Raw genomic sequence first — 13788 nt, forward strand, 5'->3', positions numbered from 1 at the left:
AAAGCAACTCATACTCCAGATACATTATAGAGGTCAAATTCAGAATTGGTGAGAAACTTTTTTGGTTTTGTTTTTGTTTTTTGGGTCACATCCAGCAATACACAGGGGTTACTCCTCACTTTGCACTGAGGAATTACTCCTGGCAGTGCTCAGGGGACCATATGGGATGCTGGGGACCAAACCCAGGTTGGCCGTGTGCAAGGCAAATGCCCTACCCACTGTACTATCACTCCAGCCCCAATTGGTGAGAAACTTTTATAAAGTAGAAGAATGATTCTGGAAAGTTTTAATTTCCTCTTGAAATATTTTTATTTCAGTTTGAAAAGCATGGACATTTTTCCATCATCTTTCCTTTTAGAAATAACTCCTCAGGTCAGATACCTTCAATTGTGACCCAGTTCATTTGGTCTACAGAGAAAGGTTTGAACTGAGGGCATGACTGAAGTAACCATTGACCATCTTCTCCTTCTGTGTATCCTATTAGCCGTCATAGTACAAAGCCAGTGTGAAGGTATAGAGCGTTGCTCATTTGTAAGTTCAAGTTTAGTCAACACTGTTCTCACCTTTAGTTTAATCCTTTCTCTGTCAGCTCAGTGGACCCACAGATCACAGCTACTTTGACAAGTATCCACCTGAGAAGGGTGTGCCTCCGGATGAGCTGTCAGGCTGGGATAAAGACTTCTGATTGAAAAAACAAGAAGAAGATCATTATTTAGCCTGCATAGAAAAGGATATGAGGAAAAGTAATCCAACACGGATTTTTTTCACTTTGGAGTATTACAGTATACCTTACAGAATACTGTCTGAAAAAAGAAATCCCTGCCAGGATTTGAGGGTGGACAATAATGGGTATGGAGGTGGAACTGAATTATAATGTCTTATTGAGGAGCTGTGAATTACTCATCTATTCCAGTCTTTGTTTTTATCAACTGTTAAAAGCTATCGATTTTTCTCCATTGTCAGTCCATTATTTTGTTGCAGAGACATATCTTTTTTTCTGCAGTCTATGTCTCCATCCCTATCATGCTCCTCTAAAATGGGTCTTGCTAAATTGAGTTATCCTAATAGATGAAAGGTTGTGGGTAATTTTGAAAGATTTTCTCTGCTCATGGCATCTCCAATTCAGCATGATGGCATCTTAAAATGGTGGTGTGCAGAAATCTTGGTAGCCAATAGAAGCTTTTAACTTTTATCTGTATTCAACTTAGAAATATGTTATTATGCTTCTGATAATAGTTTAGGGAAAAGCAGGTTTGAGTATTAGTCATTGGTAACACCTCCAAAAATTAATCCAGATAGGTAATTATAATTGTTCTTTGGGGAGAATTAAGAAAAATAAACACAGTCTATATTTCATTCTCCTGTGACCAGTTGTGAAACCTCAGAGTCTTTTCAACATGGTTGAAAAGGTGGTTGTCCTAGATGGTCTGGTGATGTGCTTCTGGGAAAGTTTTATTTTATATACTTTTTATCTATATAAATTATCTATATATTTTCTCACTAAAAATGGAAAGCATGCAGGAACAAAATTGTGAAGGACTTTCCCTTCCATTAAATATGAAGGAGAATAGGTTCTAATAGATAAGGTTGCTGACTCTAAAATTCTGAGATATTTTGAGGAACTGTATGATTGTTGCTGTTAATACACCCAGAGTACAGAATAAGCACAATTAATTTTTAATGAAATTCCCATTGGCAAATGTGGAGGTACTGTAATCATTGCTGCATTTGCAACTCTTTTTAAAGGCATTTGTTTGACTCATGGATGTGTTTATAATTTTAGATTGTTTAAGTTAGGCAAGCTGCTGGAGAAGTGAGGGAATGTTAAGAGTAATAGAGACATCCAGCATCTGTCTCCTCTTGTGACTTTCTTGAAGTCTTCTGAGTCATTAACAGGTTAGTTTTAATAGCACTGGATGCCAGAACCTGAGAATTTTACTGGAAAAATGTTTTTATGTTTCACTCCCGTGTTCTACCATGATTATTTCCTACTCTCTATCCCAAATAGAAACAGATTTTTTGTGTATCTTTTCTGGATCAAGAAAAGTAAAAATAACATCTAAGTTCCCTGCATTATTCAAGCTTCTGAGTTATTTTTATTTGCTAATGTTCTATGGGAAAAGCAACCTCTACCCACACTCCACCCATATTTTCAGCGCCGCAAGAAAGTCAGCTGTATGCTTCCCGAAGAGTTAAATCAGATAAGTGAAACCTGAGTGAAGAAGGTTCATCTTCAGCACATAGAATCCTCCCATTTAGAACCCCTTTGCTGAACCAAAGAATTTTGTTTCCTGAAGTTGTATTTTTTAAGATTACGTATTGTACATAGAACCATTTTTAATAGAAATATAATCTGCTTAATGAACTTCTCTAAGATTTTTAAAGACTTTTATTTCCATTTGGTTTGTATGCACTATATGTTTTCCCATGTATATATTTTTAAGTTGACCACCTATAAATTTGGGAAATTTTTGTGTTGGGTGGACATTTGAACTGTACAGTTATAATAGCAATGATATCACAATGGATGTAATTCAAAAAAATATCTACAAATAGACAAATAAAAATGAACTTTGAGTACAGCTGTTGCCTGTGATTTTTTTGCCCACATGTGATTTTTATTGTGTTTCCATCAGAGTATTTTATAAAGATGAAGAAATGAACTATTGAAAAAAAAATGAACTCTTGAACCCTTATATAATTCTGATCTTACTTTCTCCCTGCTGTTGATCTTGGGGGAAAGGTCTTCATTTAATTTTGCATATTTTCTTCCACTTGTGCCTTTGTTTCATTGAACTCATTAAACACTCTTATTAGGTGGCTCAAAGCCCTTTACTGAGAGGCTGTAGAGATGGTTGGGATGAGTTAAATTACTGTCTTCACTCACTAGCTTGGTGGGCTTCTACGCTGCTTCCGGGTTGTGTCTTTTGCAGTCTGGAGGTGAATTTTTACAGTTTACCATTCACCCCCACACCCCAAGAGAGCTCTGGGAGGGATGGATGGAAAAGTTGTAGCACTTTTCCTTCCCTGCCCTACCTATCCTAGTAAAGTTTTTCTGTTTCTGGTTTCTTGTTTTGAGTTCATGGTGTGGTTTTACAGGGCAACATCCAAAGTCATGGGCCTTCTCCTCCTCCTCCAGCTATAATTTGGGGTTCTGTGATTTATTACTGCCACTGCAGCCTTGTGAGGTTTTGCTGTGGGATCTGTGGATTGAACTGGGATTGAGTAACTATTAGTCTGAAGTGACTGGGGGCAAACGGGGCCACACATGCGCCTGTGGGTTCACTGCAAGACATCTCAGTGTGCTCATGTGAGATATGAGGTAGAGAGTTCTGGAAACTGAGAAATTCTTGAACTTGAGATAAAGAGGCAACATTTCGTACATAGAGTCCTTCTGTAGATGAGAGTCAATTGGTCTGAGGGAGGCCCAGGAAGAGGGAGGGGCACAAAGAACTCTACTGGGAGATGGATCACTTTTTCCTTTTTTTTTATAATTAAAAAATTTTTTTTAATAGTGAGACATCATGATGTACAGTTATATACTTACACATTTTTGTGCTTGGGTTCCAATTATACAATGATCAAATACCATCCCTCCACCAGTGCCCACTTCCCACCACCATGCATCCCAGTGTCCCTCCCACCCCCCTCCCCCCCATCCCACCCTGGCTCTGTGGCAGGGCATTCCCCTCTTTTCTCTCTCCCCTTTTGGGTGTTGTGGTTTGCAAAAGAGGCAATGGGTGACAATCATGTTTGGTCTATAGTCTACTTTCTGCATGCTTCTCCCATCCTGGGAGGATCCTCCCAACACCCTTTATTTGGTGTTCCCCTCTTTATCTGAGCTCCCTTTTCCCTACTATGTGTGGTTGGCCTCCAAGTCATGGAGTAGAATTCCTGGTACTAATCTCAGCCATTCTTGGGTGTTAGTTTCCTATTTTGTTACTTTATGTTCCCCAGATGAATGCAATCTTTCTATGTCTATCCCTTTCTTCCTGAGTCATTTCGCTTAACATGATACTTTCCATGTAGTACCATTTGTATGTAAATTTTGTGACTTCATCTTTTCTAACAGCTACATAGTACTCCATTGTGTAAATGTACCAAAGTTTCTTTAACCCGTCATCTGTTCTTGGGCACTCAGGTTTTTTCCAGATTCTGGCTATTGTAAAGAGTGCTGCAATAAACAGGCAATTGCAGATGTCACTTCGACTATACTTTTTTGCCTCTCTGGGATTTATTCCCAGGAGTGGTATTGCTGGATCAAATGGGAGCTCAATTTCTAACTTTTTGAGAATCGTCCATACTGTTTTCCAAAAGGGCTGAACCAGTCGGCATTCCCACCAACAGTGAAGGAGTGTCCCTTTCTCACCACATCCTCACCAGCACCGGTTGCTTTTGTTCTTGTGGATGTGGGCCAGTCTCTGTGGTGTGAAGTGATATCTCATTGTGGTTTTGATCTGCAGGAGATGGATCTTTGACCGGGGATAATGGCAACATCTGGTAGGCAGAGCCCTAATGAAGTCCTTTTCATATTTTCTGAAATTTCTCCAGGGAAGATTGTTAGGTGGTGAAAATTAAGAGATTTTGAGGCAAATGATCTGAGTTGGATTTCCAGCTCTCCACATTTTCTTGACTAACAGAAAGCATGAACGACAAACCAGACCTTATATTTTCTGTAACTTGGTGATTTATGTATGTACATGTAAGGTTTTGAAACCTAGGGTCAGATAATTATTACTCATAAGTCATTAATAGTAGCCACTTATGGATAAAATGTATGTATACTTATTTTAATTTTTTTAAAAAGTCCTTGGTTCTAATTGACAGGGATTATACTACATTAATTATATACTTGATCTTGTTCATACAGTATTACTTTTAGTGAGGTAAAATCGTTTTTATTTAAGGAAATTTGCTTAGAGACATGTTTAATTATGGGAATTGTGTCCCATTCAGTGAATATTTCTAAGGAGCCAGAATATGGTGAAGGACAGGAACAATGGGCATTGCAACGAGGTTTTCAAAATTAAACTAAAGCATGTTTTATTAAACAAGGAAATTACTTACTCCTGGTCCAGTGTAGTGGAAAATAGTTCAAGGATTACATGAGGCTTCTTACTTAGGAAGAGATGCTTTAGCAACAAGAGTAAAAAGTATCTTCCCTAGGAAGGGGATAAATAGGACACTCAGAGAAGTAACTCTGGGTTGTGCTTTGTGTGTGGTTGATGAACCTGGTGGGAATCCTGGACCTCCTCTCCCGGTACCCCATGTTCAGCTTGGGGGAGCCCACCCAGAGGAGGACTGGGTGAAATATTTATTGGTTCTTATTGACACCTTTTTTCACTCAGGGAACCTCAGAGTGTGATGGGTGAGAGCCCTCCCTGCCCCAAGGGACCCAGCCCTGGCAGCAGACCTCCACTACCCAACCTTCGCGATGCTCCAGGCCACTTTCCAGACCACTTTGCGGCCACGTGACACATTATAGGACACTTTCTACCCATTTTCCATAATTTCCACACACCATATTTGATGGGATTCAGACAGTAGGCAACAAATCATAGAAATCTATAAATATATGTCTTCTGGAGAGCCCAGCAAGCTACCAAGAGTATCCCGCCTGCACGGGCAGAGCCTGGCAACACCTCTCATTCCCCTGACCCTGAAAGTGCCTCGAATTGTTGGGAAAAGACAAGTAAGCAGAGGCTGCTAAAATCTTAGGGCTGGGAGGAATAGAGATGTTACTGGATCCCGCTTGAGTAAATTGACGAACAATGGGACAACAGTGATACAGTGATTGACACCTTCATCAGGTAGATCGATTCATTTGCCACCCATACAGAGAAGGCCAGAGAAGTGTCTAGAGTGTTACTTAAGAAAATAATTCCTACATTTGGCTTACCCAGCCACAGAAGAGAGACAATGGTGCTTCTTTCACTTCTAAAGTCACTCAAGATTTGGTCTATGATTTAAAAATAAATTAACTCCATACAGTTTGGCAGCCCTAACCATCTAGAAGAGTGGAGACATTTAATCACATAAAAAAGATTTTTGGAAAATTATGTCAAGAAACTTTTGAGTCTTGGCTCTCTTTCTTGCCTAAAGTCCTCAAGTATAGAATATCTCCTTAGGCTAAACATTAGTCAGTTGAGCTATTGTATGGCTGGCCCTCTTTAATGACAGACTTCTTATTGGATTCAAAGTTTAAAATTAACTAAGTATGTTATTGATTTAGGACAGGTGCAACAGGCAATTCAAGAATACAGAAATGCTATTTTACCTCACCCAAATAGAGAATTAACCCTAACCAAAGTTCAGCTTGGTTTGGTCTTGTGGAAAACCTGGAAAACTGTCTAAATAGAAGAAACCTATTATATTATCTTAAGCACTCCCACAGCTGTAAAAGTTTGTAAAATTTATAGCCGGGTTCTTCTCTCCAGAATAAAACTGGTTTCAGCTACATCACACAGGACTTTAAAACCATATGTATACCTTGACTCATGACTGACTTAAAATTGAATGTTGTCCTTAAATTTTTCTTATATTCACAATTAGTTGTGATGGTGTTACAGAGCTTCATTTCAGTTATTATCCAAAGCACCTCACAAGGCAACTTATTAGGATGACCATTCTCCTTATTGATATTGTGGATCAAGAAGTCAGTTAACACCCAAGAAAGATGGTTGGTCTCTGTACCACAAAATCTTAGGCATCAAGTGGAAAGACTCGATGCCTTGGAGGACTCAATAGCTGTGAACTAAAAACCACCTGGATCCACTTCACCTCAATATTCTGGAGCCCAGAGTGGGATTAGTTACAGACTATGTCAGCGGACCAGGAAGCCTGCACATAACCTTCCGTGCAGAATTCTTTCCATCATGGTATCCTGAAACTAATCAAATCCATTTCCTGATTAGACCTGTAAGAACCAGTATCCCAGGGAACAAGGAAGAAGCTCTGTCATCCTTTACAAATCAGTTTGGGTGCCACATATCATCACTTCCACAAGACTCTTAGTGGAAATGCTTACAACCACCCATATCTGGGGTAGATTCAAAGTGGTTAAATTTTTTTTTAAATTTCTGTATGACGTAGATGGAATTGAGTTTATCCTGGAGGTAAAGAGAATGTCAAAAAATTTGCAAGTTAGCTTTAGAACTGCCACAACAAACTTTCTGACCACAGATGATTTACTTTCATATACAAGTAATTTTATTCCCCCTCAAGAATATCCCATAAATATCTCATTAGGGATTCAGACTTAAATTCCCAAAACTTTCATCTAAATCCTTTTACGTGTAGATGAGACTCATTAGGTATAATTTCTTGATTTATTTTTGGGGGTCCAAAAATCTATCAACTAAGACAACAAATAATCTATCCCCATATTCAGAGTATTAAGTGGTAGATAACAGAGTTGGTCACAAAAGAGACAAAATCCTTCCTTATCTGTGGTTTTGTTTCCTGAGGTTTGAGTTATTCATGTCAACTGTGGTTCAGATAGTACCTACAGGTTTCCGAAGAGAGGCCATACTCATATCTTTTACTATAATTTTGTTCATACATTTTATTATAATTGGTGTATTTTGTAATTATTATTTTTATTGTGGCATATGTCACTTTATAAACTAAACTTTATTAAATGTATGTATATATAGAATATATATATTCACCCGGAACCCGCGTGGCTTTGTCCCTCTGCCAGTACCTTCATGTGTGCGGAGAGTGGTCTCAGCATGGTGGTGGCTGGTCCTGGAGGTCTTCGGCTGCCGGAGCCCCGGTCGGGGCGGGGAGGAAAGCTCAACCCACTCCCCTCCAAGGGGTCCCGGTGAGGGACACCCAGGCGCGGGGGCAGAAGACTGCACTGTTCTCGTCCGGGATCTGGATTTTATAGTCTCTGAGTCTTGGCTGCTGATGGGATCACACGGCGCCAGGGGGCCAGGTGGTGGGTGTGACTCCCGCCTACTGGAATTTGGAGGATCTGGATGGAAGATGCTTGACTCCAACCCGAGTAGGCTTGGAGGTTTCGGCCCCGGAACCCGCGTGGCTTTGTCCCTCTGCCAGTACCTTCATGTGTGCGGAGAGTGGTCTCAGCATGGTGGTGGCTGGTCCTGGAGGTCTTCGGCTGCCGGAGCCCCGGTCGGGGCAGGGAGGAAAGCTCAACCCACTCCCCTCCAAGGGGTCCCGGCGAGGGACACCCAGGCGCGGGGGCAGAAGACTGCTGGGGCCGAGACCTCCAAGCCTACTCGGATTGGAGTCGAGCATCTTCCATCCAGCTCCTCCAAATTCCAGCAGGCGGGGGTCACACCCACCACCTGGACCCCTGGCGCCGTGTAATCCCATCAGCGGCCAAGACTCAGAGACTATAAAATCCAGATCCCGGAACCGCGCGGCCGCATTTGCAGCCGCGCGACATCTTATCAAAACTTTTTTTTATGACATCTTATTATCTCATTCCTACTTTGGACAAACTTGCAGGCTATCGAATGTAGCCTGCCCACAGGGCAGAGTCTGGCAAACTCCCCGTGGCATACCAAATATGCCAAATACCAGTAACAATGATGGGTCTCATTCTACTAAAGAGCTGTGAATATAATCTCAGGGCTAGGATGAAAGAGACGTTACTGGGGCCTGCTCGAGGCAATCGACGAATAACAGGATGATGAAATGAAATGAAATATATAGAATATAATGATTTATATAGGCTTTGGTTCTCTATGTGATCAGTTATCACTGGGAGTCTTAAAATGTGTCTCTGATGTATAGGCTGGGGATGACTCTACTTTTATTCGAAGAAGAAAATAGATACTGGTCTGAGGTATTCTGGAGTTTGACTTGAAAATTAGTCATGTTACTATTTCTCTGCTTAAGACTCAGTTCTACTTCCTGTGATGTACTTTCTAGTGCTCTTGGCTCCTCTCCACCATCTTGGTTCTGCCTTTGAGTCATCTTTCTTTTTCTATAAGAAATGGGTGGTATTTTCAACTGAGTAAACTTCTTGGCCTGTTTCCTGCCTCTCAATGAATGGTGCCTGTTTCAATTTGTCTCTTTATCCTAAGGGATACATTTAAAAAGAACATAGTGAATTTCTAGTTTATGAACTCATATATACTCTGTTGAAGAAAAACTATACTAATAAGTTGTTTATAGTAAGATACTGTAGAAGAAATGGTTCATAGAAGGTTTACATTTTAAAAGAGGATGTGCACAGTATATGCTGAAGACACTTTAGAAGAATTTTTGTTTTGACAAAATTTCAAAACCAATTTTGTGGGAGACAACTGCTTTGAAAGTGGCTTCCACTGATCCCTGCTTATAGTATTCAACTCCTTCATAACCTCTTCTCCTTGCATCTTGAGTGAAACTTGTGAAGTCCTTCTAAAAATGAGAAATAATAAAAAGTGATGGGAGGCCACTTCTAAGATAAATTCACAAAGTGACTTTTTCTATGTTCAGTTTCCTGGCTCTTGCTTTGTTTGTTTGTTGTTCCATAAGCACAAATACTTGTTTGTGCTTATGGAAGTCAGTGATGGAAAGATACAGTCAGAAGTAAGTAAGAGAGCCAACAGCCAGCGAGGAATTGAGCTTTCCTGTCCCACATCCCTTGACTGAATTGAACTGGCAACGTCCCCGTGAGTGAGCTTGGATGCAGATCCTCCTCTTGTTGAACCTCCAGGTGAAATAGCAGCCACACTCGACACTGGCTGAAGCATGAGACCCTTGAGTCAAAAGAATCACATAAGGGGCTGGAGCAATAGCACAGCGGGTAGGGCGTTTGCCTTGCACGCAGCCAACATGGCCAACACAGGTTCGATTCCCAGCACCCCATATGGTCCCCTGAGCACTGCCAGGAGCAATTCCTGAGTGCATGAGCCAGGAGTAACCCCTGAGCATCGCCGGTTGTGACCCAAAAAGCAAAAAAAAAAAAAAAAAAAGAATCACATAAGCAGCTCACAATGAAAAATAAACTATGAGATAAGAAATGCTTGTTCTAAACTAAGTTGTGAAGGATGGGAATAGTGAGGGGGAAGCCAGAATAAAGTACCAAAGAAACTGAAATTTGTGAAGGTAAGCAATAGAGGGCAAATTAAAGTCTGCATCTTGCTTGTCAACGTGAGATGACACCTTTCAGGTATACCTAGTTTGGGACTTACAGGTGCCAGTGGAGAAATCTGACTGGAGCTAGAAGAACCACAAGCTCGGTTATCATTCCTTAGGGGGTGAGGGGACTGGGGGAGGGAAGGTCAGCGCCATGCCTGGCTATATTCGGGAATTATTCCTGGCAATCCTCAGGCATTTGGTACTAGGAATTAAACAGGGGTTGGCTGTGTGCAAGACAAGTGGCTTAACCCCTGTACCATCTCTCTGGCTCTTGGCATTTGTCCTTTACCACAGGTAGACCAGTAGATCAGCTGCATAGTACACGAGTTGCAACTAAACTCGTTTTTGCCCTGACCTCCAGAATCTACACATTGAAGCCACTCACCTTTGCATTTCAGATTTGCCTCAGAACAACGAAGGGAAAAGAATTTTGGGAAACTTCCTTTTTGGCTACTCTGATAAGTACAAAGTTATTCCATTTCAAAACTGTGAAATATGGACCCCAGAACATACATGAAACTGGCAATGACAATTTGTCTCAGGTGATTCGTACACAAAGTCTGAAACAAATTTGGGCTGGAACATATTCTCTTTTGGGAAATAGAAAGTCAAGATTGTTTTTTTATTTTAGTTTCTAAGACCCTTGGTTACTAAATTTAAAACTGTATAATAAGAAGTAGCATGAGATTTGGCAACATCCTCAATGAGAAAAAAATGTTGACATACATGAGGGAAAAATAAATGTAAAATATATGTGCTAAAAAAGAGAATCTCAGTAATGAATCATTCTGGATATCAAGTAAAACTAATGGCCCTTTACTATGAAGGGAGATGGGAGAAAGCCTGGGATTACCATAGAAGATAGGCTGACTAGAATAAGTCACTCAATTCTTAAATATTAAACAAATATTAAAAATAGCTATAAATAAATATTTGAAATTCAGTATAATATTCTAAATGAATGCTTGATGGATCAATGAAAAGAAAGACTGGAAAGCTGATCTCTTCAACATTCTGCTTGGTCTTCCAAATATCTTCATAAAGAGTATTCACTTTGGCATTGGAAAGGAAGATAAAATGATTAAATATGCCTAGAAAGGCTTACAAATGCCACCAATAAGTTGTTTTCAAAGAAAGCAAAGAACAGCAAATAAAAATACTTTGAAAATATTTTTGGTTTTGATAGCCCATAATAATTTTGGGAAAAGGAGTAAGGCAAATTCTCTTGACTGAATGTGCAAAAAAAAATTAAATCAAGTCTTAACTGATTAATTCTATAACTCTTAATTGGACACCATTCTAGGCATTATTTTAGGAGATGGAAGTATAGCTGGAGATCAGATACCACAACTCTGGATAGTCATAGATTTTAGATGATGGCAAGATTCGAACAAACAAACACTGTCTTCCCATTGTTCATCGAGTTGCTCAAGTGGGCCCAGTAATGTCTCCATTTTGAGACTTGTTGGTACTGTGTTTGGCATACTGAATACATCATGGGTAGCTTGCCAGGCTTTGCCAAGCGGGCGAGATACTCTAAGTAGCTTGCTAGGCTCTTCGAGAGGGGCAGACGAATTTAACCTGGTTTAGCTGAGCTGGCTGCGCACAAGGCAAACGCCCTACCGCTGTGTATCACTCCAGCCCGTCAATTCAATTCAACTCAACATTTCATCTAATTTTTAAAACGAAACTTTTATCTACTTTCTACTCCAACTTTTATCTATATTTATACCTATTCAGTGTCCCTGAGCTTATGTACTAATAAGTCACTTGTCAAAATTTCTCTACCAAGCAAGGTTATAGAACATCTTATCTTTCATCTCTACACACAGGTAAAAATATGCAATTTTGGGGCCAGGGATATAGTTCGGCAGTAGAATTACCACCTGCATATTTCACATGAAGCCCAGGGCTTGATCCTCAGCAAGGTAGTTGTGGGAATATTTTGTGTGATGAACTCCGGCTTCTCTGGTCATGGATACTTTTCAAGTATCTCTATTTTCAAATCTTTATACTTTGAACTTTTGTAAATAGAAAATAGAAGTTACCTTGAAAAATAAATTTGACTCAGAGAAATAAGCTAGAAAATAGGTAGTAATTGGCAAAAAAAAATTCTGTTGAATAATATTTATTACATACTTCACAGCTTGAAATTGCTTAAAACATTTTGTCATATATTCATTTCCTAGCTGGAGCAATAGCACAGTGGGTAGGGCGCTTGCCTTGCACATGGCTGACCCGGGTTTGATTCCTTGGCCCCTGTCAGAGAGCCCGGCAAGCTATTGAGAGTATCTTGCCCACACGGCAAAGCCTGGCAAGCTACCCATGACGTATTCGATATGCCAAACACAGTAACAACAAATCTCACAATGGAGACGTTACTGGGCCCGCTTGAGCAAATCTATGAACAACGGGAGAACAGTGCTACAGTGCTACTGTGACCTACAATGCTTTTAGAGAATGGATCTTTTTTGATTTGGAGACATACCTATCGGGACTCATGACTTCTGCCTGCCTCCACACGCAGGGATCACGTGTGGTGGTGTTTGGAGAACAACAGGTGGTATGGGGCATCAATCCTTGTTGGTTGCACACAAGGCAACTGTCTCACCCACTTTAGTATCTTTCTAGTCTGTACAAAACTTTTAATAATAGAGTTTCAGGCGTTTAGTGTTCCAACACCAAATCCACCACAAGTGTCAGCATCTCTCTAACCATGAATGATCCAAGATGCCCTCCCTTCCCATCTCAACTTCTTAACAAAACCATCTTTTGGTTTGCTATTTATTGCTTAGTTAACATACTTAGAATATTTGACCCCTATGGTTTTGATGTACATCGTTACCTCACCTCTACACTACCAAAGTATTCAAGGTTTACCATTATTCTTATGCTCTCAGCAGTCAGCCTCCTGCTCATCCTCTCTCACACATCTTTGGTGGTTCTCATTTCTAGAATGCAGGGTAAAAGGTGACAAACCCTTAACCCTGGAGTGGTTTTTGGTTTGGGGGTAGTTAAAGGCTACTCCCAGCTAAATAGCTGAGAGTCACTCAGCTCTGCTAAGGGCACCATGCCATGCCAACAATCAAATCTTGGCTCCAATCCATTGAATTCTCTCTGGCTTAAGCTAAGTTTTTGGTTTGGTTTTGGTTTTGGGGTTATATATGGATCATACTAGGGTCCATGCCATGCAGGCCTTAAAGCAGACCACATGTACTGAATCACTGAGTTATCTCTCCAGCTGAAATTGCTTTAGACCAATTGACAACCTCTCAGACTTTCCTAGAACTATGCCCTTTCTTAAATCTTTAAGACAAACTTATAAACTCTCTTAGTTCTTACCTCTCGATTATGACAGATTCCACACTGGTTACAAATTAAGCCTTATATTTAAGGTACTTGAAGCTGCCTTTAAAAAATGTTTTGTTCTGTCCTTGAGACATCCCAGCCCCTATGTTTCTGCCTTCTTCCTCATTCCAAGAAAGAGTATCTCCCATACAAACTTCTGTCTGTTAAATATCTTTGCATCATGGGTTGATTATTGCATCCAAATGTTCCCCTAATGAGTGGTGCCAGGTCCTGGCTTCAACAATAAATACAACAAGGTCCCTTCCATCAGGAAACATCAATGTTACTTGTAAAAGAAGAGTAAATTGTGAAACAAACTAAGGCCAATTAAAAAAAGCTTAA

The 13788-nt window shown here is 40.2% G+C and overlaps 1 protein-coding gene across 2 annotated transcripts in view; it reads left to right on the top strand.

Moving 5' to 3' along the window:
- Positions 1–990, top strand: part of PRKG2 (protein kinase cGMP-dependent 2) — a 109662-nt gene extending 108672 nt beyond the window's left edge. For both annotated transcript variants that reach the window (XM_056111288.1, XM_056111289.1), the window contains one exon: positions 590–990. In XM_056111288.1, coding sequence (XP_055967263.1) covers positions 590–685 — 96 coding nt within the window. In that variant the 3' untranslated portion in view covers positions 686–990. The remainder of the gene's footprint in view (positions 1–589) is intronic.
- Positions 991–13788: the final 12798 nt, after the last annotated feature.

This window comes from Sorex fumeus, unplaced genomic scaffold, assembly GCF_029834395.1.
Source record: "Sorex fumeus unplaced genomic scaffold, SorFum_2.1 ptg000013l, whole genome shotgun sequence".
In the NCBI taxonomy this organism is placed as follows: domain Eukaryota; kingdom Metazoa; phylum Chordata; class Mammalia; order Eulipotyphla; family Soricidae; genus Sorex; species Sorex fumeus.